General features: G+C 34.7%; 2 protein-coding genes across 2 annotated transcripts in view; both read right to left on the reverse strand.

Moving 5' to 3' along the window:
- LOC120625902 (putative uncharacterized protein DDB_G0286901) overlaps positions 1-27287 on the reverse strand; it is a 266693-nt gene extending 239406 nt beyond the window's left edge. The window contains exon 1 of the mRNA XM_039893168.1: positions 26930-27287. The gene's annotated coding sequence lies outside the window, so the exon portion shown is untranslated. The remainder of the gene's footprint in view (positions 1-26929) is intronic.
- On the reverse strand, positions 403-2901 carry LOC120625970. Its single transcript, XM_039893251.1, has 2 exons — positions 2532-2901; positions 403-929 (listed from the first exon to the last, which is right to left on the reverse strand). Exons 1-2 carry the CDS (start codon positions 2899-2901, stop codon positions 403-405), a joined length of 897 nt encoding a protein of 298 aa, XP_039749185.1.
- Positions 27288-27555: the final 268 nt, after the last annotated feature.

Consider the following 27555-nt stretch of genomic DNA (forward strand, 5'->3'; position numbering starts at 1 on the left):
GAACATTTCGCTCACTTAAGAGTACCAAGTTCGTCTTCAAGCTCAGGCGTTCGCATTCCAATGTGACGTTCTTTGTTCATAATGCAATATTCCCATCATACGTCACAGTATTTTATCACGGCTCGCTGAAGTATTGTTTATATCTACAAATCCTACATAATGTATGAAAATACTGATTAGAGATTCATTTTAATAATAATTTTGAACTATAGCAAAATGTAACATAGCACTGAAAGTTAAGTAAGTCAACTCTCTATTTAAATTATGGTTAATCTAGTGAAAATCAATGGCGTAAAGACAATTTAAATATTTACATAAGAATTTCATAATATTTATAGTTTAAGATATACCTTGCCAACACGGTTTTTGGTTTACGGGTTTAATAAATAAAATAATATATTTCTAATCTAGGCTCCAATCACCGATATTGATCCATGATTTCATATTTTCGGCCACAGCTACGCCATTATACATTTTAGAACATCTTTGACTACCTCTCAAATCCACAACCTCATATCTATCGTTGTTCAAAATTTTCTTGACTTGAAATGGACCTTTAAACGTCGGCATTAATTTTCTACTTTGACCGTCGTTACTTTGACTTTGTATTCTAATCAATACTAAATCTCCTTCTTTGTAAGTTTTAGCTTTCACCCGAGATTTATCGAACCTTTCTTTCTGATATTGAGCACTAGCCTTAACATTACTATCAACTCTCTCGCGCAACTGAGACATGTCGACTAATTTTTCGTCTTCCAACTCTGGGGCTAAACTATCACTATCCATGCGTAATCTATAACCGAACATAACTTCACTAGGGACAGCTCGTGTAGTTTTGTGTATCGTGCTATTTAAGCCTTGCTGTAGAGCCTTTATGCATTGATCCCACCTATCATCGGTAGTGTCAGCACCCATAGATTTTAATGATTCTAAAATAGTTTTATTAAATCTTTCAACTTGTCCATTAGCGCGAGGAACACCTGTTGCCACTATATGTAATCTAATATTTCTATTTGCACAATATTGAGCAAATTTACCCGATGTAAAACAAGAACCGGCATCAGTGATTATGCGTCTGGCGTTTCCGAAGGTCTTTGATATATTTTCTAACTCTTTAATGACACCCGCTGTATTAGTTTTACGAACCGCGGAAATAAAGACAAATTTTGTAAACGCGTCTACCACTACTAACAAATACTTATTTTTATTTTTAGTAGTCACAAATGGACCAATATGATCCAGATGCAAAGTATGAAACGGTTGTGCGTATTTTGGCAAAGGGTATAATTCCCCTTCCTTTGGTCCCCCTTTATTTTTGTGATAAATGCAATTCAAACAGTTTTTGATATACTTTTTTACTATTTTCCGTAATCGTGGAAACCAGTAAAGTGTACGAATACGCTCAACCGTTTTATCTAATGAGAAATGGCCTACGTCATCATGGTTACATTTTATTATTTGCCAGATGCAGTTCTTTGGGACCACCCAACGACGGCCATTACTAGTTCGCTTATACACCTTCGCGCCTAATAACTCGTAACTATTAAAAATCTCTTTATTATCTTCGGCCTGTCCTGATGCTAAGACCTCTCTTATTTTCATTAATTCTGGGTCTTGGACTTGTACCGCAAGTAACCAATCCCCTTCCGTGATTGACATAATAATCTCAGCCTCGGATTTTTCTCCGGATGGCACAGGGTTGCGACTGAGAGCATCAACATGTTGCATCCGACTACCCTCTCTGTGTAAAATCTCAAAAGTGAATTCCTGAGTCGACAACACCCATCTAGCTATCCGAGGAACAATGTCTTTTTTAGACAACGCATAACGAACGGCACTACAATCCGTAATAATTTTGAAGCAATTACCTAACAAGTAAAGTCTAAACTTTTGAAGACAACAAACTACAGCCAGTAGTTCCAACTCGAAAGAATGAAATTTCTTTTCGTCGTTTGTAGTCTGTCTGCTGTAATAATGGACTACCCTTTCGCCTTCATCCCCTACTTCATATCCTACTTGCGTAAGGATGCCAGCTAAACCTTCTCTACTGGCATCAGTATACAAAACGGTGTCTTTTTTTGGATCGAAGATAGCTAGTACGCTTTCAGAGGTTAATTTATCTTTCAAAATGCAAAATGCTTGATTTTGTAGCTCACCCCATTCCCAGACAGCATCCTTTTTCAACAACTTAGTAAGTGGAGTGGACAAAATAGCACAGTTTCGTATAAATTTCCTAAAATAACTAATAAGCCCCAAATACTGTCGAAGTTGGTGCACTGTTTTCGGTACCGGAAAATTCTTTACTGCTTCCAGTTTGGCTTCGTTTGGCATAACACACCCTGGTCTAATTTTGTATCCCAAGAATTCAATTTCATTTTTAAAGAAATGACACTTTTTTAAATTCAATGTTAAACCATTTTTCTTAAATATTTGCAAAACTTCTTCAAGCAAGTTCATATTTTCCTCTACAGTTTCCGAAATTAAGTATAAATCATCTAAATAAACAATCACTTTCCCAAACCTTAAATTACCAAGAGTTTTGTTCATCATTTGTTGAAAACAAGAAGATGCATTAGCCAACCCAAATGGAAGCCGCAAGAATTCGAAATGTCCGTCCTCGGTTATAAATGCAGTTTTTTCAATCGAATCCCTATGCATCGCAATCTGATAATACCCACTTTTTAAATCTAAGCTGGTGAATACCTTATAGCTTTGTAGTCTATCCACTAAATCTTCAATTCTGGGCATGGGGTATTTATCTTTAACCGTTATCTTATTTAAGGCCCTATAATCTATGCATAGCCTTTTCTCCCCGTTCTTTTTATTAACTAAAAGGGCTGGACTAGCATATGGCGAGTTACTCTCGCGTACGATATTATTTACTAGTAATTCGTCGACCATTTCGCGAATCGTTTGCCTGTCGGAATGTGATGCTCTAAGGGTCTGCATTGAATGGGCTGCGAACTAGATAACTTAATTTCCATTTCATAATTATTTACCTTACCCAATTCTTTTATATTACTGGCTATGCAATCACTATATTTATTTAGTAAAGCAACTAATTCAGTTTGATGTACCTGTGCGTCTATTTCAGATACCGCAATACGATGACAGTACTCTTTTAAATCGCTTGCATATTGAAATTTCAAAATATCACCTACTCGAGAATAAACTAAATCGCGCCGCTCTGTAACATTCCGCCCAATCAGTATATCAGAACCCACCAAGTCATCGATAACGTAAAAATCAATATCACATAGTGTGATCGAATCAAAAGAAAGATTAACACAAATCTTCTTATTGACACTTTTACAACTATGCTTAGAAAACCCTTGCAAAACTACAGGAGAAGGTAGTTCAATAATTTTTAACGAAAGTTTCTTTACCAATGATTCGGAAATAAGTGAACAACTACTTCCGGTATCTATGAATGCTTCGTGGCAGGTATCGAATATACACACGTTTTTAACAAACTTATTTTTCGCATCTGAGGAAACAAATTTTGTCTCTTGTTGCTCTGGTTTAACTAATGATTTCCCTGAATTCTTCTTACTATAGCAAAGGGATTCCACATGTCCCCGCTTCCCGCAATATTCGCATTTGTTAGCCTCACACTGATGTTTTTTGTGATTACCCCCACATACGAAACATTTAATAACCTTGCGAATTTGAGTATTATTAATATCCGTGCTACTATTTGAAGGACCGCAAATGCTGGAGTTAGTAAAGTTCGTATTCATTTGTGAACTTTGATTACCCGACATTAACCCATGACTACTTTTAACTGACGCATCACGTGAACTACCCACTTGTTTAACATTTTTCTTGTAAATACGCCCATGTAAATAACTCGATAAATCGTCACATGTTTTAAAGTAACTGGATTCTAAAGAAACATAATCACTGATGTTACCTACTATGATCGAAACAATATCTTGTTCGCAGAAATTTAAACACAATCGGTCAATTTTGCACTTCTGTTCAAAATAGAATTCATATAAAGATTGATTATCAATCGGTTTCCGATCAATAATTTCTTTTAAAAGTTCGAACATATTTCTTTGGATTTGAAAACTACCTGACAACTTCGTCTTCCAATCAATCCACTTCCATAAGGGCCACTTATCATCTGTACGTAATAACGAATCGTACCAGATTTTAGCCGAACCCTTCAATTTATTAAGAGCTTGATAACGAATTGTTTCATCAGACCATCTAAAAGTTTGCGCGTAAGATTGAATAATGTTAAGCCATGCATTAATATCGTCTTTCAAAGGGTCAAAGTCTGGTATAATATTGTTCAATGTACTCACAGTCTCAGTATCTTTACGAGATACCTTATTACGTTTCCTTGGAGGTGATGGCGTCCTGGGCTCTGAAGAACTCGAGGTGGACCGAGCGCGTTTGCGTTTCGATCTTTTTTTTCCCATAGCGTAAGTTACATCCCACTTCTGATGTAAAAATTAAACACACCCCGATACTCAATATGCACACTCGATTTATTATACTAAATGGTTGCGTCCTATTCGAAGTCACAGCCAAAAGTGCCCCGTCGTGTCATCCCACCCTCAGGCCAGAGCCGCCATATTTTTCCCCCTCTTGGTGACCGGATACTGACGTCACAACGACCGACAAGCTGCCGAGGTGGCGCTTGCGTCGATCTTTGTACATTGTCGCACACAAAACGCGCGGTGTTGCCAACATACTCTAAATAACAACAGCTCGTCTAAGATTGATAATACAGAGACATACCGTTCACAGTATTAAATATTATGTAAGTAACTATTACACTGACTTCTGACCGTAACTTACCTTGTGTTTTTAGAGATCCATAACGAACGAGTACAGTTGAATTTGGAAGGCGAGAGTTTATAAACTGGGGTTTATCACGTGGTAAAGTGATTTCGGATCAGTTTTGCGACTCACAAAACAAAGTTAGAAACTATAATCCGACTACTCAACTGAAACGCGATCTAAGTTTGCCAGACTATAAAACAACTCTATATTTTGACACAAAACTCGAGCAATTCTCATATTTTTCTGGATATGTCATAATAACAAAAATATAAAAAAAAAACAACGAAACCTTATAACATATATTAAAATTAAAATTATTATAAACAAAGGAAACTGAAATTGAGCATCCTTAGCTACTATATTTTGACACCAAACTCGAGCAGTTCTCATATTTTTCTGGATATGTCATAATAACAAAAATATTAAAAAAAAACGAAAGAAACCTTATTAAATATATTTAACTCTAAATTATTACAAACAAAGGAATCTGAAATTGAACATCCTTAGCTAGTCTACTCAGTAACTAGTCTAGTCACTAAGTAAGGCGAACACATAAAGCTTTCCCTCTACTTCTAAAACACACTCAAACCCTCTACGTCTATTTCCAAAAAGCTTTTCTTTGGAATCCATTAAGAGATTATCTCAGCAGATGACAGAACCCTCATTTTGAAAAAGTTCTAAGTACATAAAATATGAGAGACGATTTGGAATATGGAATATGGAATTCCACGATGAATTTTTGGGTGTATCTTTTTTAACATAACTGATTGATTATAATAATTGACAATAAACTCATAAAAATATACAACGTGTAACGGAATTACGAAATACTTTTAAAGGATACATAAGTATATTTCATAAGGAATCATCCTGTAAAAATACTAAATAAAAAGAAGCATATTTTTATTTCCATACAAACTAATTTAAAGCTCTAATAAAAATTATAGTTTAAGAAAAACTAGTTTGGCTTTTTAATACCAAGCGAGTTTTTTTCAGTTTTTTTGAACTATGAATTATTTTTATACCATTATAAGTGAGGCCTTGGCTGTAAATTCACCTTATGGTTAGTGATAATGCAGTCTAAGATAGTAACAGGCTAACCTGTGAACGGGTATGGCAAGTATATTAAAGCAATCGGTTCTTACATCGTACCGTAACGATTCAACGCTTAGTGATAATAGGGTGATAACTGGCCACTTTGGCCATTATAAGTAAGACGTTAATACACAGCGAATATGCATTCTAAAGTACGGAACCATGGTTTTAAATACAGTGTTCTGTTTCGACGAAGTTTATCAGGCTCATAGTTTCGCCAGCGCGGCCATCGCTCAAATAAATGAAAGTGTCACGGCTAATGTAAGAAAAGCTACCGGATATTGTACACCCATCATATTGTACGCTCATTTGCTATCACTTTTTATAACACTGTTATGACCTTACCGCGCCATATCCACTCTAAACGGAGTATGGACTAGACCGAAATTAAAGCAAACAAATGTGAGCTTTATATTTTGTCGCATAAAGCAAATATTGCAACGGATGGACTCCTCTGCGACTATGCGTTGTTGAATAAAACTATTTTATTTAATAAGCTCGAAACCCAAAATATAAAGTCTACAGTTCCTAATTTTGTTGTTTTCTTAACGCTGTCAGTATTTTTTCCCTTAATACTGTTTTTTGGTTTTAGAACATCCTAATTTAATAATACTGTTGGTTACTACTTACTAAGGTTAATATCTACCATATTACCATACTGTACCTAAATCATTGTTTATTCCCGAGTAAATAAATAAATAAGGAATTCGCATTTGTGTGTTTATGTTTTAAACTAAGCTTATAAGCTTTTACTCAGCATTATTAATTCATACTATTGCAAGGGTAAAGTGCCCGGTGTTGTTACTTTAAGAAATTGACGGACCGCAACGCCGGATCGTCCTGACAGCTGTCAGTTACCAAGACTATAAGCACGCGCATCCCTATAAGCGATGCGAGGAAGCTTTTAAAGGGGAGCCAGGGTGTCTAACCGCAAGTGCTTGTAGTAATCCGAAGCTTAGTGGCAATACTGCATTTTACATAGTAGCAAAGTTTTGAATAAACTTAAAATACATACTTCTATGACACAGACTTTTAAATCTTTCCCTTGCAGTGTTAATTTCATTATTAGTATTTATAATAGTATATTTTATATGTGAAGCGGTGATAGCCCAGTGGTAGGATTTGGACTTTACTTTTGGGGTCAGCGTTCGAATCCCAGCACGCACCTGTAACTTTTCTATGTTATGGTTCTCAAAGGTGTGTAGAGACCACCAAGCTGTAGTGTAACTTTAAGAGGAAAAAAAAATAAAAAGATCTTTTTTCCTGGGTACGGATACCCTCTCATAGTTGAGAGTTATTTCATTATTAGATGTTACATAAATAAATTAAGAGCATAGACTTATGGATGAATGAATGAATGAAGACACTTTTATTGTACAAAACATAATCATATAAAAAAAAATTAACGAAAAGTATACAATTTGGCGGCCTTATCGCTACATAGCTCTTACAGGCAACCAAAGTCGTAAAACACAGCTCAAGAAGAGAAATAGGTGTTGCATATAAATAAAAATATATATTTGCATATGTACCTATATACACTACTACAACGGTGTGACTATGACGGTGCTACGATGTTGGTGGGCTTAAACAATTATTACTAAGATGTCTTTGTGATACTAACTGGAACCGATACATTAGAGCACAATTTTTTAAGCGAATAAAAGCAATGGTAACCAATTTTAGAGCCAACCTTAAAACCGGAAAATAAGAAGACATACTGACTACTAAGCCAACAAGACGATTTTTTATTTTTATCTGTCGTTATTGCAATTGAACCTAGCAATAATATATTATATACTTATCCATTAGAAGGTAATGAATTGATAATGGCAGCGCAATATTAATCTGCGCATTACGAACCGCTGCAGAGCCAATCTCTCCCCATAAACAGTTAAGTCCGGACCGGGTACCTATCCAGCAAGAAAGCAAATAAATGTACTGTCTCATTTGAAAAGTAACAGTTCACTACCACTTATTAACAAAACATTGTGTGCAGGAGCTGGCATTAATTTATCACAGGTAAATCCATATACTAAATTGTATCCTAGGGCCTAATTGAAAATAATAAAGATTATAAAAAAAAAATCCTAGGGCCATTATAGATGATTTTATGGTTTGTTTTTTTATGTTCCGACAGAGAAAGAAGTAGGGTTATGTTTTTCGAGTGTACGCATATATTTAAAAATATGCTACGACAATACACACATCGCCATCTAGCCCCAAAGTAAGCGTAACTTGTCTTGTGGGTATGGGTAAATAGCTGATGTTTTTTTTTTTTATTAGGATATAATACACATAAATACTTATAATATACAGATAAACACACAGACACTGAAAAACTTCATCACATAAGAATTTTTCCAGGTGTTTCAAACTCACGGCTTGGACGCAGAAAGCAGGGTCGCTGCCCACTGCGCCAACCGGATGTCATATGTATGTATGTATATTTCTTTGGCAGGCGCTAGAGCCTAAACGACTTGTCGTGTTTTTATGTGAGTGATGTCAATAGATTCGTCTGAGTCGTAATAGTGTCACCGGGTAGATCCAATTTAAAAAAAAAGAACAAAATGAAGTATCGCCTAAAAGTAATCTAAAAAAATCTCAAAACGCAGTCGGTTTTTTTTTAAATAATTATGTTATTTAACTTCTTGGCGTGTGTAGTTTACCAATCCGCACGTGGAAAGCGTGGTGGACTACGGCCTTTCCGTTGATTTTGAGAAGAGACCCCATGCCATATAGTGGAAATATAAAAATTCATAAAGATTGGTAATTCCAGATATTACTGTGTTCAAACACAACAAACATAAAAATAAGCCGCTTTCTTATGAGTATCGATAGATCGATAATAATTAAAGGTCCACTAACTTAGTTTTAACTTTCCTAAATCTTAATAAGTATAACTTATTACACTTTCTTGCCTAGTTGTTGGATTGCGGGCTTAAAGCTCAAAGTCTACCAACTACTATAAAATTATCGATACAAACACAACCCCATAATAACATAGAAAACATATTATTCTCCGTACCCATTGATTAGGTAGGTTTTAGAATTAATGCGTACACAGTTTTGCAGCATGCATTGCGTTATATGTATAACAAAATGTTATGGAGTGTAAAAATAAAACCTTAATGGATTATTGCCAATTTGGTTGTGGCGGCGAAAGCTTTTTATTTGACATCATTAGTAATAGGAAGGCTAAAGCAAAGCCGAGCGGAACTAATGGTTATATTTCGATACAATACGTAGTTATTGCTTTCCGAGCAACGTAATCTGACCATTTGACTGGGTACAGGATTTAATTAGATTTGGGTTTCGGATAAATTTGAATTCTAATGACTACTAAACCGAGATTTAATTCCGACTATATTTCATTAGATAAAGCTACCAGACTTTTGCATTTCTGAAACAATATTTAAGGGGACTGTAACCGCAGCGGTGATATCCTAGCTATCGATGAATATCGTAAACTCGCAAACAAATCACATGACGCGTCAAAACACACTTTTTGGAAGACAGTTGCGAAATCTCAACTTCCGCGTTAATCTAAAATCGACCTTGATATTGAAAACGCGTCAAGTGAGAAATGAAAGTGAAACAGATTTGTTTTCTCCTCCGGCGGTTACGTCGCAGTGACTTAACTAATTCTAATCGAACGGACAGTGAGGCGTTTAGCCGGAACTTTTTACTGCACTACCTCATCGAGAAGTTAAGAAAATATGTACATATTCGTCCATCCCTGTTAACGTCCCTATACAGGCAACCTATGTACGCTGTATTTTAAGAAACAGGCTTTCAGATCATAATCCACCGCGGTGCGACAATGTGGGTTGGTGGGCTGATCGATCATTGACCACGGTATCAAGTTAGTGATGATAATCACATACATAACGTGCTCTGCGACGCACGGGGATTAACACCGCTAATTTCTTAACCGCAGGCTGGTACTGAATATTCCTTTTCAGAAAACTCACATCCAAAATAATCGGAGACCAAAAGAAAATGATAGTTGTTTTGGGTGGTTATGCTTAAGTGAAAATTTTAGATTATATTAGTACCTGTGTTTTATCTCAGTTAAATACTTTTGTCTCAATTTGTATGACAGATTAATCGTAACTATTCCGTTAAGAATAAAATTACAAAAAACATGAATTTACAACATGTACCTACTATGAAATTATCAGACATAAAATATCAAAAACTAAATTATAAGAGCGAGGTACAAGGAGGTAAAATAATACCGATCAGTCATAACAATTAACACCATTTTATATAATTGGTTTGAAGTTTAGAAAATATTCAATTAATTTGATTCGGAAATAATTTTTGCTATTAATATTATCATTGGTCAGATATTATAATAACAACATTCTATTTATAGCCAGAAAAAATTGCCTCAAAATATTAAAATTCAATATATTCTTAAGCATTTTGAAAGACTTTGAACTTTACCAAATGGAATACAAAGACGTTTATTGATTGCGACTATTTAAGTAGGTGGGGACTAGTGTACCTGATAGTCATATCTCAAGTTTTGTCTATATCAAGATCGATCCATTGTTAACCACGGAGTGAAAACAATAAGTATTGTATTAGTTTGGTATCAATCGATAACCTTGCTCATGTCTTTTAAACATTATTGGGTCAATTTTTGAAACAACAATGACGTAACCGGATCGCAATTAGCTGGTTTACCAATTGTGACACGGCGAGTGTGTTTAAAGCTAATTTGTAATTATTGGTTTCATAAACATAATTCGGCAATAATTTTTAAGGCTGGGTACATATACGACGTGTAACAGAATTATGAAATAATATTGAAGGGTGTATAAATATATTTCATAAGGAATCACCCTGTAATTTTTCCATCCAAACGAATTCCTTAGCAATCTTAGTGTTTACTTATGACAACCCTATTGAAGATAAAAGACCGACATGCGAATAGTACCTATGCTACACGCAACGCAACGCGTACCTAGTAACGTGACAGGAGTCACATAATTTTAAATTTTCATGTGAGGATTTCTTTCTTACTGAAAGCAGTGGTTTACTCAAAAACTATTAGGTTTTTGGTTTCACAGATGAGTCTCAAAGATAGTACGTAATGTACTTCTAAAGCCTCTGAAGTATTAATATGAAATATTAGTTGATAATTGCAAGTTGGGCACCCAACAAATGGCACGTCGGAGAAAACAACGTACAATGTTCCATGCGCTCTCTCTGTTAGATTTGACAGTGACTAGGCGATGGAACCCATCATACATTGGGAGGATGAAAACCTTGGCGAGAGTCTGGTGAATGCGCAAGTGTATCCTGTACTCTCATTTATAGGTCCGTCGAGAGACGCACAGAATTTTTAATGGAAGAAAGTCCTATTTTACCTTTTTCTAAGTATAAAAAAGGGTGTACCTAATATTTTTGATACTTGAAATTTTTCAATTAATGAATTGTAATAAATTCATGTATGTTTACTGCTATAGACTGATAGAATTTCCAATATTTTTCCATGGGCTCCCTGTGATTATCTTGATTTCGTCTGTCCAAAAAAGTATAACCAACCAACGTTTCCCGCGACTTCGTTCTATTGAGAATTTTGATACGCTACTCTCGGACCCCTTAACTAACACCATGCTAATAATAAATCTATGGCACGGGAATCTAAAATGTTTCCATATTAAAAAGTCTGACCAAACCGTCTACCCCGGGAACTGTTTTTGGCTATTCATGGATTTATCTCTTAAAAGAAAATACCAAATTTAGTAATTATTTAATGTCAACCATATTATTGACCCTACGACCTACATAGCTTAGCGCTTATTGTACTTTGTATTTAAATAGATACTAAGCACCGTAACTCAACCTAATCGCGGAATCACTAATTACAATCAGCCGACCTTTAGGGTGTAAATCGATAAATTCTCTCGACCACGAAGTTCGCGATTGGGCTCAGGGTGAAATGCGCTTGCGGCCTTAATTTCCTTTTAATTATGTGGCGTGGTACCGTTAATTGTGAACACCACCATTGTTGCATTGCAGCCAAGTTGCAATTATGTTCTGGTTTGGACGGTAACTCAATTAACACTTTCCAGACTTACTTTACTTGGGAATAAGGTCGCGGGGAACTGGAATGATTTGGTGTGTTAACACTTCGGCGGCACTTTATGAGTAATTTTTAAGATGAATTCTCAAATTGTGATTGTTTTCAAGACGGGTTTCGCAATAAACGCGACCTCAATTTTAAAAACAAGAGTTTCTTATTTATGCCAGTTTGTTGTTTTTAATTCCAAGTTTAGTCGATCTAAAGACCGAGATTTTTGTCAGCCTTGTTCGAGGTTAAAGTAATTTGCTTTAAGAATTTCAGGATCTTAAAGAGGTAATCACAAGACACGTAAAAAATGTTTTTTGCGTTACCAGTAGGTTCTTTGTCAGGCCATAAAGGAAGGACCTGTAAACCACTGTGGGGAATTTAACATTCTTCCAGAACCAAAAGTAGCCTATGCTACTCTCCGTCCCTTCAACCAACTTGTAGGCCAAACAAACACCTTCGCATTTATGAATTTGATTTAGGGCTACTTAACGACTAACTTCTCACTGATTATGACACATGACACATAAGCTTAAGAATCTCCAGAATCTAAGAACGAGGAAATAAAAGAATGACAGTTGTTTTCAAGGTTATGAAACCCAATTAGTATACGTAACGCGAAGATAATGCAATACTGAGGCGTTATGAAGACGTTCACCTTGTTATTATCAGTAATCTTAGTACAAGATTTGGTCGGAATCGAAAAATCGTTTTCGCATATCGAATTCTGTATCGTCGAAGTAAAATAGACCTAATTTTCGTAGATTTAGAGATGCAAATCCTGTACTTCCAATTTTTGTTATACAAACGTTCTGTCAAAAGGCTTACATAAAGAATTGCAGGCAAATTTAAACTTTAATGCCTTATAAAAGGATCCATTCTATTCCGATGTTGAAGTATTTTTATACTCGAAAACGACTCCTCGATTGCGAGCGAGAAAATGTTATACTAAGGCCAGACTGTATTGATGACTAATTCGCAAACCTTCTCACCAGTGGCCGTGAAAACGACGCCAATAATTGTGACGACCAACGCGCGACGTGCAAATATCATTGCATATTAATTAAAATTGTTCAGTAATTATAGAAAACCGGATATTTACGAGTCATTGGGCTCAATGAGTCTAAATAAAATTTCGGTTCGCGATATTATAGTGAAATAAAGTTTAAAATCTGTGGAAATTTTGATTCAAATCAATATTTCAAATAATAATATTGTCTAAATGAAACTAATAGTTCTCGCTGTATTTTCCAACTGTTCTCTGTTGGAAAAATGACACTTAATTCTATTTTGATTAACTTAAGTCTGTGTAAAACCTTAATGTCACACAACAAAACATATCTATGCTAATATTGTAAAGCTGAAGAGTCGGTTTGGTTGAACGCGCAAATCTCAGAAACTGGATCGAGTTTGAACAATATTTTTGTGTTAGATAGTCCATTTATCGTGATAGGCTATATAACATCATGCTACGACAAATAAAAACTGAGCATCAATGAAAAATTTGCAAAACCGGGAAAAAGGATTCCTTTTGAAAGCTTCCGATGCGTGCGATGCGAGACTTAAATTTACGCGAAATCGTTCATCTTTGAAAGTTCTAAAAAAAATCCGAGACAGTAGGTATATGTTTATCTTTTTGGAAAGCCTCTTACGTGGACGAAGTCGTGGGGGACCGCTAGTTGACCAATAAAATAACGATTTGCATTAACCACAAAGAGTACCTAATAGTTTTAGTTAATTTAATGTTACGAAATACAATTACTTCAAAAAAAACAAAATAATGGTCATGTCTTCACTATCTTAAAAATAATTATTAGTACCGAATATTAATTAATGTTCAACTAATTGCATTTTCATCAACGCGTTATTGATTACATAATATTAATTTAATATAGGCTAGCCAAAAATTAGCTCACGTATTTGAACATTAAAAACTAAAATTAAACGCAGTTTGTAGTACCAAGGTTTTAGTACGTTTTTATCATAAGACAAGTTAGCGCTTGACTGCAATTGTATCACTAATAACTGAATCTAAGATGAAAAGATGAACTATGGCAAATGATTGTTTAATTAGAATATGATGTTGGAAAAGAGCAACTGCTGAGTTTCTTGCCGGCATCTTCCCGGTTGAATATGTCTTCCGAACCGCTGTCAGTCACTACAAACAGACATGCTTGACGTTTCTAAAGGCCTACTCGAAATGAATGAATTTTTGAATTTGAATTCGTGGGGACACCTCATGGATACCACCGTGCCACGGGGAGCAGTATTTAGGTCGGACTCTTACCGACTAAAATCACACGATGTTCCAACTCGTCGCCTGGTATCTGGGCCTCGGGGACGCATTCACACATAACCGTAACCAATTCAATAGGTACAACTTTATTATTGACAGCCGACTGGCGCAGTACGCAGCAACCCTGCTTTCTGAATCTATGGCCGTGGGTTCGATTACAACAACTGGAACATGTTTGTATGATGAACATGGTTTCGGTCTCTGGTTGTTTATCTGTATATTATAAGTATTTATGTATATCATTAATATAAATATTTATCAGTCAACTTAGTACTCATAACACAAGCTACGCTTACTTTGGAGCGAGATGGCGATATGTGTATTGTCGTAGTATATTTAATTATTATTATTATTTATTAATTATACTATTATAGCCACTCCTAATATTAAGAATTAACTGTGTTTTAACGTTTGTAATTGTAAGATATGACTGATGATGCAGCCTACGACGGTGAAGAAAACAGAAACCGGAAGGGAATCACAACAACAACACACACAACACATACAACAACAGGTCGTAAAAGAAACGAGGCTGAAATGCAGTTTATGGATACGCTATTAATTTTTGGCTAAAGAATTGATAGCCATTATTCTATTATTATAATAGTAGTAATACAAACTTAACACTTTCACCAATTAAATAGAAATTTCAGAAAACGTTCGACACCGCCTCTTTGAAAACTCTAAAGCCATCAATCACGGATATCAGTTAATAAAGACCTAGAAATGATTCAGCGTGCGTCGATACCTCCAACACTTCTATGCTTCTTTGACAGCAGTGATAGATGTACCTATCTACTATTTGAGCAACGCGAAGTTAACGCAGCACGTCTATCGGTCTTCTAATATGATTGGTTTATTTCTGCGGGTTTAAATTGTTTATTTAAGAAACATCGATCACAAGGGTTCAGCCACGACAGAGATGGTGCCTAGAACTTTGACGAATCTATTTCGCCAAACAAGTAGCTATAATGTATAAGACAATTTATGTTTAGTACCTATTCATTTAAGCTTCAAGTTTGTAATAAAACTCAATAAAATAGCATATTTCATCTTTAAAAAATTTACTAAAAAGTACGAATATAGCAAAAAAGCGGTGATAGCCCAGTGGGTAGCACGACTTCACTTTTGGGGGGCCGAGTTCGAGTCCCAGCACGCACCTCTCACTTTCCCAAATTATGTGCGTTTTAAATCATTATAATATCTCTTGCTTCAATGGTGAAGGAAAACATCGTGAGGAAATCTGCATGCCTGAGAGTTCCCCATATGTTGTCCAAGTTGTGTGGAGTCCACCAATCCACACTGCCGGCCTTAATCCCTTCTAATTGTGAAAGACCCGTGTCCTGTAGTGGGCCAGAAATGGGTTGATATGATGACGATGATCATTACAAATATAGGCTTCCAGTGTCTTAACCAAGAAAAAATGTTCAAACTCAAGTGATTTGAACATTGTTTATTACAGGACAAGACCAATTTTGGAAAGTTTCTAATCAAGTTTATTATAATCCCAAGAGTCTTCAGCTTTTTTCCTTGAACAAGAGAATAATACAAGGTTTTAAAATGGAAAAATTCTATTAAACAATTTAACTATGTCAAGATTCATCCAAACACAGATAATGTTAAACCAAGGCAAATATGAAGATGAGAATGAACTAGAAAACAGTGAATCAAAACTAAGCTAAACAACTTAGTTTTGATTCACTGTTTTAAAACAACGGCTGAAGGTTCAGCATGGCGATAAACAAGGCCTAATAACTTCATAAACAAGGCCTCCAAGAAATAAACTTGATCATTACCAAATAACGAGAAACATGAATAGTGTTCTTTAGTAATACTTTCTCGGACGAACTCTGTGACAAAAAGCTCTACTTTGACTCGAATATAAAATAAAATAAATAAATAATAAACATACTATGACAGTACCACACATCTCCATCTAGCACAAAACCAAGCGAAGCTTGTGTTATGGGTACTAAGATAGCTGATGAATATCTTTATGTATATAATACACTTATAATACAGATAAACAACCAGTCACTGAAAAACATTCTGTCCATCATACAAACATTTTCCAATTGAAGGAATCGAACCCACGACCTTGGACTCAGCCAACCGACTGTCAAAACTAAAAGAGCATATGATATTTTGAGTAGTGAAAAGCTCGTATAGCGTAATCTTAAATATTCTTTACTCTTTACAAGGCAGAATGTAACGCAATCGGCAAATCAAAAGCTTAGCATAATATTATGAATTCGATCAGATCAAATATTGCCGGCCTTGTGCCTGTTAGGTGCACAGAGCACACGGCTTATTGAGAAACGCGACAAGTTATGAGTTATGACAAGTTGCCTCGTCACCCTCAACATATGTGCGCTTTACGTACAGTACCGACACGCGTACCTATTTATTAATTTTAAAATATCTCAGGCCGCGCTTACAGGAACATCGCAGGTACAGATTTTATTTTTTATGCATTTTAATATTGATTAAATTGATATTTCTTAAAAAAAAAAAAATTTAATAATGAAGGAATATTACTGAGTTTCTTGTCGCCTACTTCTCGGTAAAACCTGCCTTCCGGTCCGATGGTAGAGTCACCATAAGCAGCCAGACTTGACGTTTTAAAATGCTTATAGAAATAAAAGCCTTCTTTAAATAAATAATTTTCGATTTTTTAGAATTGTGAATAGAAATTATAAAACAAACACATTCTTACTACGCGTGCTGCGTAAAAAATACTTTAGTCTAGACTAATACAATTGCACCGTTGAATACCCTTGTAATTCCGAAGGCTGATATTGGGAAAGCCATCATAACTTAAATAAACCACGTCATTTTTTTTACCAATGATCGTTACTAAAGTTTAGCTTTCTAGTCCCTTACTACGTAAATTTGTCATATCGAAAAGGCTCTTCCAATGAACTTTTATTTGAATACCATGCTTCGGATTCTTACGCAGAAAAAGTTATGAGTGCATGCTCATATAAATATTAAAGTAAAAATATCCACGTCTTTTAAAACGGAGCAATTCTACTTATTTCGTTTGTGCATCTGCATTATACAATCAAAACAGGTGGTTGAAGAATCGTTAAGTTATGGCATAGGTAGCTAATGTTATGCCAAGTTGCTTCGTCATTCATTCGTATAACCTCATGTGTACGTAATTTTTTAATGGTTTATTTGGGCCGTATGTCGTGTGGTGGCGGCAGATCAGAATAAAGTTGTTAAGATCTTCGGATCTAGTTTTTTCAAATACTGTGAAACTCGTTTTTTGCTAAGCCCAGATACTAAGTTTCATGTTTTTTTCAAAAAAACATCTTTCCCTTTTTAGAATAATAAAATATGCTGTTCTTCGTATATCTACTTATATTAATAATACGAAGAACATCTATCTATATATATATAAAAGAGAAAGTGTGTGGGTATGTCCCGTATAGGCTTCGAAACGGCTGGACCGATTTCAATGAAAGTTTCTGGGAATCTCCGGATTGACCTGGCGAGTAATCCTGTAAAGTTTGGTAACGATCGGAGCACTTCTATTTTTGAACTGTCAAACTGTCAAATACAGCTTTTATTTACTATGATGATATTCTATTGTTGGGTGTACATGGGTGTAGATAATGATCTTCACCCGCTCGAGAAGAGAATAGAAGTGAATGAACACGGAGAGAAATAAATGATTTAATATATAATGAGACTTAAATTAAAAATTTAATGATGTAAGTTTATTGTTTAAATAAAATAAAGCTAAATCTAGCCCGGCGATGCAGGCTGGGTACGCTAGTTTACTCTAAATTTGAAATTTCTACGTTCAGTTGTTTGGGCTGTAGATTACCTATCAATCAGTCAGCCTTTTATGATTGTAGATTATTAAATAATTTGTAATCAATATTATGAACTTTACGTCAGTATTGTGTGCTCACCAAGCCATATAAACCTGTTTCATAAAACACAAGTTACGGTAAACTAAGATGAAAATATGTAGTACGAATTTCATGGTGCTATCGCGCATGAGAATTCACACAATTTGCTAAGTTTATTTGAACATATGTGGCATTCATTGCCTAACACGGATAATTTAGGCCACATCTTTATATGTTAACAAGTTTTTCTTTGAGTGACTAGAGGTAACCTTACAATTTATATTTAAGTCTAGTGATACCCCGCGATTTTTTCTGTGTAAAAATTCTGACAATAATTACAAATTCTAATATTAAATAAATTAATTATTTTTAATTCATTTTAATGTTAGAACTTTGTCACCTGGTGTGGGGTGTCCATTTACATGAAATATTGCTAAAAATAAATAAATCGTTAAGTAAATTCACTCTACGACCTGCAGCATCGCATTGTCCGCCCGTGGCTGGACTACTAAGGCATTTAATAAGTACCCTCACGAATTCGGCTGTCAAATGCAAAAAAATATTGCATCGTACACGATAGAAATAGTAGCTAAGAGCTTCAACTGAATTAATACAAAGAAAGCATCCGCCAAATTGTATACGTTGTTTTGTTTTACTTTTCTTTTTGTTCAATGTACTTTTTATGGTGTGCAATAAAAGTTCATTCATTCATTCATTCATTCAAAGCATCAAAATCGACCATGTTTCATTCGCGTAAGTTCGATTCTGTGTTTCGTAAGTGGCAATATCGGGATGTAAAGTAACACCTATCAGATTTCATCACAATCGGTTTTTGTGGATAATAACAAGTAAATCATATAACACATCATTATAATGCAGGTATATCCATGGTTTTCTAGGCCAAATAAATTTAAAATATTAATAGGCAAAATTTGGCCTCTACATTATTGAAATGTTCTTACGGATCTCCATTTTATTGAAAATAAATTATGTTCTAGGTATGTTGCTTACGGATAATTTAGCTAAAAAAGGTGAAAATTGGTCCAGTACTTTCTGAGCCTATTTGGTACGAACAAGCAAAAATTTTTTTTTTCTTTTTACAATATTACTTATATTGGTGCAAAGTTGCAAACCATAAGACGCATTTAGTATGGACGAAGACCTAAGGCTATATTGAATGGTTAGATAACTCGGAAAACTGTAAAACGAGAAGTACATTTTTAATAATTACAGTACAAATTGGTATCGGATAGTAATATCCGGAATATAACGTATCAATATCCTGGATTTTATGCGGAATTCTCAAGCTGCATCTTGTTTTCTATAATATGCAAATATTATATAAGACATATAATAAGTAATACGCGTAGTTACAGTACTTAATTTATATAAAAAGCTAAACTGCCTTCATACGCTTCTTATTTCCGGCTACATCGTATAACTTATATCCTTTAACGTAATTTATAAATAAGTGGTCTTTCAAGGGTTTATGAAAATAAATACTTTTATAAAACGTCGTATTTTAGTCACACGAAATAATTCGTTTATTGCAGACGTAATTTAATTGATTAGATTTGTAATAAAATGTAAAAGCTACCTTTTTAATCGGAATACCAAAACGAGTTGAATGGGTAAGTTTAAATATTACTTCCATACAAAACAATAAAATCGTTTAACATGGGTACTAAACAAATAAATTAAAACAATTTTTCATCATCTATAAATATTGACGTAGAAATTTAAATTTTTGAGATAATATTGTTAACGCTCCACAAGTGTACTAAAAAGGATTTGTTTAATAATACCCCTATTACTCTACCCTTATTCTACTCTAGTATAGAGTATTCGGGGTCTAAATTAGCTAAGATAGTTTTTAGGTATATTTAGGTATATTAAGGTTATAGTTAAAAAAAAATAACGCATTTTACATTGAGATAAAAATAACTTTTTGATCTAAATGTATACGTTTTATAAAATAATTTTCAAGTAATACCCGGATATTTTTGCTTTGCCTGATCGTGCTTTCTGCAGACGGGGATGGGAACCACGGGAAAATGTTACATACATCTTACTCCCGTAAGATTTATACCGGAAAAACTACGCAGATGATGTTGCTGGCATCCGCTATTTAACATTACAATGTCCTCTTTTTCGTCGCTCGACATAGTTAAATATCATCATAAAAATGATCCTTTAAAAAGAGTGTGAGCGGTATCAATTCAATCAATTGCGTTCGTTGCACGTAGCAGAAACAAAAATATTCGAATCGTTTCCAAATTTAAAAATGCATGCTTTAAATATTGCTTATATTTAAAGCATGCATTTTTTAATTGTAGAACGGATAGATTAAATCGGATATAACACGATAAAAAAATCACGGTATATAGGTACGGATGGATTAATTTAGGGTTTCGAAGAAAATATTACTACTCGTCTAAGGTTAGGTACTACATAAATTACAGCGCCAGAATTTCCTTCATGTTAGTAACGGTGCACTGTTTTTTGTGAGGGCCATTGTTCTCGATCGTGACCTTCTCAATTAGATACTGCTTAATGCATTTGCAATGTTTCAAGCCTTCCGATCTTTGTACTCAGCTTATGAAAGACTTTGACCTAATTTATGCAACACTAGTTTTAATTTGCAAGCGACTTTGCAAACATGGTAGTGTTTTACCAGGATACACAATGATCACCATCATCATATCAAACCATTACCGGCCCACTACAGGGCACGGGTCTCCTCCCACAATGAGAAGGGGTTAAGGTTCCACCACGCTGGCCCAGTGCAGATTGGTGGACTCCACATACCTTTTAGAACATTATGTGGAACTCTGGCATGCAGGTTTCCTCACGATGTTTTCCATCACCGCTGAAGCAAGTGATATTTTAATTACTGAAAACGCACATAACTTAGAAAAAGTCCTACCCACTGGCCTATCACCGCTTCGGATACACAGTAACCTTTGTTATTTCGCGGTTTGGGAAGTATCTTGAAACGCTATCACATTAATACGTGCAAGAAAATACAGAGTCTGTTCCATTCATTGTCTTCTACCGCCCCTTCAGAGCATAGGTCTCCTGTAAGATTCAAAGAATAAAAGGCCTTATGTCGTAATCAACAGCGCAAAGTGAAGATTTGTAGTCTTCACACGCCTTTGAGAACATTATAAACAACTCTGAGGCATGCCAGTTTCCTTCAGCGTTCAGATAAAATATTAATAACTAGCTGTTGGCCGCGACTTCGTCCGCGTTTGATTTTATTGTTTGACGTGGTATTCAATTTAGTTGTAGTTCTAAAAAAAAGCCTTTGCTCGCGATGTAACTAGAGTACATTAGGTAAGCTTAAAGCTCGTTCGATTTCAATCGATACACTGTCAAAATTAAATATTTGCAACACTTACACAAATCTCGAATTTTGACACCGATATGTGACAGTGTCGCAACATAGATAATATTGCCGAGTGACAAAATTGTAAGCACACAAGTGATTTACAAATCGTTATTATACGTACGTAAGGAACATGTGGCTGGTATAAAACGATTGTTAGAAACAAATAAAAGTTTAGACAAACTTGTTTATTTTGCTGTTGGGTGTTTACTAAAATCCAAATTAAAATATATCATAGTGTGATTGTCTAAAATGTTTACCGATTTTGTATGTCTATGGAAGTTAAATACGGAATTAATTATCTTATTTTATGTAGTCCCAGAATCCATTTAACTTACTGTTATTACAATTTCACCCATTCAAACTATTTGAGGTTTAGACTCATTTATTATGTAAAGCCTAGCGAAATAAATTGAAAATACAAAAGTATAAAACACAAATAAATTCCAAACATAGCATTTCGATTGCACCTCTTATGAAACGCAATTAATAGAATTATGCAATTACATCATTACCAATTGGAATTTCATCAATCAAAATAGTAACGATTACCTTTAGAATTATTGTTTAACAGTCGATCTATTTTAATCTCTTCATACAAGTCAAGATTTGCTCTGTAATGGATCCGATATAGTTTTTTGTTATGTAATCCAATGCAAAAGGGAGACGCAAGACTGACTTCTATATTATTTTTAAATCAATATCATTGTAAAAACAAAAGGTTCGATCAGATTTAATCTGACAATTGTTTTAAGCTCGTAAAAAGATCATTACTATACAAATCAAAGATTACTTAAATAGTTGACCCAGCGATCCAGAAGTTTTCAAGAAAATTTAAGATCTCGTTTGAAGTGCCCTGTTGTGGCATTTAGCCAAACAATATAGCATCTAAAAATCTAGGAGATATGGGAAAGCAAAAATGCATCCGTCATGAGGACTACTTCAGTCATATGACACAAACACACTGACAACCAGAGAAACAAAGAAATTGGTCAAGCTTATATCACGCATGTTTTTGCGACAGGCGATAATAAATTAGATGTGACTTAAATTAAACTGACTCTTTCCAATAAGAGAGTAGACATTTGCCCAGCAGTTTTACATAAATCATCATCATACTCAGCCTGATGATGATGATGATGATGATGATGATGATGATACTGAAAATTCCATTACCCTTTAAAGTTAATTAATTAATATAAACGTCACTGGCTTGAAGAAGTATGAAAAATATTTAAACGCGTTAGTGGCTGGCAAATTGGATGATTAAATATAATACACAATATTATATTTACTCATCCAATTTGCCAGTTGAAAAGACATTGCAAATCAATAATGCAAACAAGTGGTCAAGTAAGTAATTGTATCACACAAAAACACCGACAACTCGCCAACTACAGTTATGAAATGAAATCTCAAATCCGATATTAAACAGTGAGGCGATCGAGGCCAAACGAAAAGCGAACAAAAAGCGAGGTCCGAGAAGAAGCAAAGTTCACAAACACTTGGTGAGTGTAAAATATAAATCCAAGTGTACACTGCGATACTTAAGAGTCGGAAAAATTTGGCATAACTTAAAATGAGAAGGGTTTATTCCACTACGCTTGCCAAGTGCAGTTCGCCTTAGAACATTATGGAGAACTATCGGGTATGCAGCTTTCCTTACGATGAACCTTTACCGGTAAAGCAAGTGATATTTAAGTGCTCCAAACGTAAAGTACATTACAAATTTTAGATATGCCGGGAATCGAATGATTAATGCTTCAAAAAGTTTAATATTATTTTGTGTCACTAGTGATTTGGTCAACCCCCAAAATGTTTCTTTAAAACGTTTCGTTTTCGGTAAAACTTCTTAAATTTCATCCTAGATCACTAAAGTAACTATTCTGTTTATTTGTAGTTACTCTAATACCAATTCGAAAAACACATAAAATGATGAGAATAAACAAAATACCTTTATTTTAGAAGTATCGATTTATTTATTTTATTTTGAATTTAAATTTGGACCTTTTTTATGCGACATTAAGGTGTTAATCTTAACTAAATACAAAATGCGTTTTGTGTCTTCAAATTTGTTTAAGCTGTCAATAAATTACTTTTTTTTCGAGGGCGTCAGACTTTTAATGTCAAGTCATTCAGAGCCCTGTGGTTTGATTGCAAAACTTTAAATAAACATTGCGACTTTCGCAATAGTTGCTATTGGCTGAATTTTGGGTACTATAGCCCAAATGATACACTTAAGCCAATAGGGGAATAGTTTATCGCTGCCATTTTACGACAAGTGACCCTTATGTGTTAGCAGTAAAACTGTCATTTGCGTAGCATCACTCATAGTGTAAATACCAGGCCTAGAATGGGTAATTTTACCATCAAAAAACAAAAGACTGTAACAACTTTACTTACACTTGGTGTTGAGAGTGAATTTTTGCTTGCTTTTTTAAAAAAATAATAAAAAAGTTTTGGACGCGTAACTCTTTTTGGTCGTCACAAAACGTTTAATAGTCGTTTTTTGAATGACTTTTTGCACATCTATTGGAAATAGATTTGCATTGGACACATGGCACTTTCGTTTTAAATACGGTACGGTCGAGGTCGTATCTCCTTTACATGCAAATTGGTTTCGTATGTACGAACACCGAATACGTGTGTTTTACATTTCAAACCTCGATTACTTTTTCTTTGAAGATTGCTTCTTGTAATGAATTTTGCGGCAATCGCTACACTTAAAGCACAGGTGCACAGTCTTGGAGAAAAACGTGTAATCGATGACAAATATCAATATTTACAGCAAGCGTTAATTTTTTTTATTGCAGCACAAGTTAGATTTTGATTGCAGCTGAAGATAGTAGGTAACATATGAGAGCTATGACCGGGTGGTCACTAACTAACGTCACTGCTTTGGTAAATTCTCACTACGACATTTAACGAATCACACATAAGCGGAAGCGGCTATACCTTGGAATTCGGAAATAACAACTAAAGACCTGAAGAAGAATTATTGTATAATAGCTTTTGTGTCATTTTAGATTGTGTTAAACATGCCGTTTGTATAGTTTTTATATTACCCTCATAAAAATAACTTGTAAATATTCTCAGTTAGCGAAGTTGTAATTTCTTTAGAGTAAAAAAAACGTCTTTAACCACAAGGAAAGTGGAAAGAAGTCCATCGTTTGAAGCGATGCAAGAACAGTTTTCAGTGGTGTTAAAATTTCGCCGCATAAAATGATACAATTCTGTTAATCGTTTTACGTAAAATTCATGATCATATGTAATCTCGTTGAAATTTTTCCATTTTACATACAAATTGCTTGCATGGATGATATAATATGTTTAGTTAACTAGACCGAGTTTAGGTATGTCTAAAATTAATGGACAAGCGTACTTTATTTGATATAAGTATATCGAGACACAGATAAAACTCTTTGATAGGAAAAATGTATTAACCATCAACTCATTCTTTATTATTCCAAACAAGATTTGAGTTAAAACTTCAATTATATTTCGATTATTGTTTTCGCTTTCATCTGATCTTTAGACTTTGTAAAAGTAATCACTGTTGATTAGATTTATCACTTTGAATGAGCATGTCTTGTCTGAAATTGCTTATTTAACTAACTTATATGATTATCCGATTAAAATAAGTATTTAAAGATTCGTTAACGATTTTAATAACTGTTAATATATTAATATAATGAAAGCGATTTAGAATAGCGAAACCTATGAACCAATTAATTCACTAATACCTTCAGTTTTATATATATATATATATATATATATATATATAACTGAAAATATAAATATATTAGAGCAAGTTAGACAGAATTTTGCGGCCTTTATTATATAAGGGTCGGGAACGTACTATTGTAAAGAGGTCCCTAGAAGTTTTATTAAGTAATTCAGCTTTCCTAAGATAGGTAAGGTCTTTATCATGATTATCATCTACAGCCTATTAAAATATCACTGCTGGGCACAGGCCTTATCGGATTTGCAGCGTAAACCCACCACACCACTTGTGTGTTGGCACTTTACTGGCAGCCCAGCAAACAAAAATTATTCTATCGACGAAAGCCTCGAATTATGAAGTAAGCAAAACGGGTCACCTGATATAATGCGAGTTTTGCCTTCGATAAACATCTGCCACACCAGTTCCCTGATTCGCTATGGCATTGAACTCTTAAGTGCGCACGAAATTCATTTCGTGACGTCATTTTTGACACCTCGTCATACAAACACTGTAAATTCTTACCTCATAAAGTGGTTAAGAATCGAAATATTAGAACAGTATGAATTTAATTGCAACAGAAAACCAGTGTTCAGAGAAACTTTTATTATAAATTTTAAAACCCTTTAAAAGGTTCAACGGTGCTGGAATGGCGACCCCGCATAGGCAAACGCAGCTTTTTCTGCACTAGCGAGTCTGACAGACGACATCAAGAGAGTCGCTGGGAGCCTGGAAACAAGGGGCACACGACCGTGGATTTTGGAACTCCTTACAAAAGACCTATGTCCAGATACTTCAAACGGTTGGAGTGATGATGAGGATGACGACCCTTTAAAACCTTAAGAAGGCCTACCCAAATGATTGACTTAAGGGAATACTATAGGTAGATTAGCAATTTTACAACGTTTTGCATGTGCGTGGCCTAAATCATGATCTCGCAGTAATCTTAACTTGTGGTAAAAGAAAACAAAAAGATGATGCATTAAACTATTATAATTTTACTACAGGAATTAACAGATACAGTACCTGTAATTTATTTCGTAAAAAGATTTAAAGCTCAAAAATTTTACTCAATGCTCATACTTGACTCAATTCATCGTTGAATGTGCGGAAACGGTGTCTACAATAGTAAATTGTGTTATTGTTGCAGTTTTTTTTAATTTAACTTACTTACCTTATGTTAGGTAATTTCTTGTTACGTAACTTTCGGTAGGCAGGTATGATATTTATAATAATAAACTTCAATGGTTTTTTGTACTTATTGTTAGAGAATTTAGTGTTATTTCATAGGTTTTGATCTTATTAATATAAGCAAATGGGGTAATTAAGAGAAAATAAAGAGAGCTAAACGCATAAGCCCGAAAAAACTAGGGTGGTTAAAAACTATGATTTTTTTTTGTTTTTAAACATGAATATAGAGATAATAAGACCTCATTATCTACCTATGTAAAAAATATTTTTAAAAGTATAGAGATGAATAAAAATATTAAATAAAATTAATCGAAAAAAGGGGACTCTGGTCACATTATTGACTCTTGCAAATTCCTTTTGTTATGAATCCTAATTAAATAAGAGATAGAGTCCAAAGAACACCTACCGTGTCTGAGAAGTTACCTACTGCAATTTACTTAGTTAAAAAAATGTAGAGGTTTTATAATAAGCACGGAAAGTTTTTTATACTTACTGAAACGTTTGACAGCACAGTTATCTGCAGCCGACCTTAAGAGGCAGAGACCAGTCAATACAAACCGATCAGTAAAATGGCAATGAAAAAATCCGGTCACACTCAACACAGAAAACACTGAAAATCAAGTTATCACAACACGATCCTGCGACCAGGGTACCAAACCCGTTCTTCGGGATACCGATTAACCAAAATTCCGGTTATACGAAAAGGTCACCAGACAAAAAGGTCTAAAACAAGACAGTTCCACTTCAACAGTGTCTGGTTGAAAGGAAAGTCTCAAGAAAGTTTCGTGTGTTAAACTTTTTTCGCGATCGGAAGCGATGGAACGCCGCGCGACACGTGCAGCACGAACGATAGCTCGGTGCAGACTGAGTACTGACGCGTCGTAACCAGTTACCAGTGAACAGTGCAGTCAAAGCCTTCACGACGTCACTACTGCTTCTGTGTGAGTGACGAACTTGCAGATTCCGGTACTACTGTACATTTGCAATACGGTGGTTTTCAACGCGCGCTTTTCATTGATGCTTTTGTACTATTATGAAGCTTTTAAACTTCTTTAAGGCATTTATTGGAACACGAATGAGTTTTGGTGGCTGTAAGACATCAGTGGGCTAGAATATTAG

The sequence above is a fragment of the Pararge aegeria genome, chromosome 8 (genome assembly GCF_905163445.1).
Source record: "Pararge aegeria chromosome 8, ilParAegt1.1, whole genome shotgun sequence".
NCBI classification, from domain to species: Eukaryota; Metazoa; Arthropoda; class Insecta; order Lepidoptera; family Nymphalidae; genus Pararge; species Pararge aegeria.

Bases quoted from the DNA above. Each gene is read 5' to 3' on its own strand.
- LOC120625970 (XM_039893251.1), bottom strand. From the start codon at position 2,901: ATGGTCGACGAATTACTAGTAAATAATATCGTACGCGAGAGTAACTCG. The intron at 930-2,531 runs GTAATTTAAGGT...AAACTATTTTAG, and splicing joins AATGATGAACAAAACTCTTG to AATCATTAAAATCTATGGGT.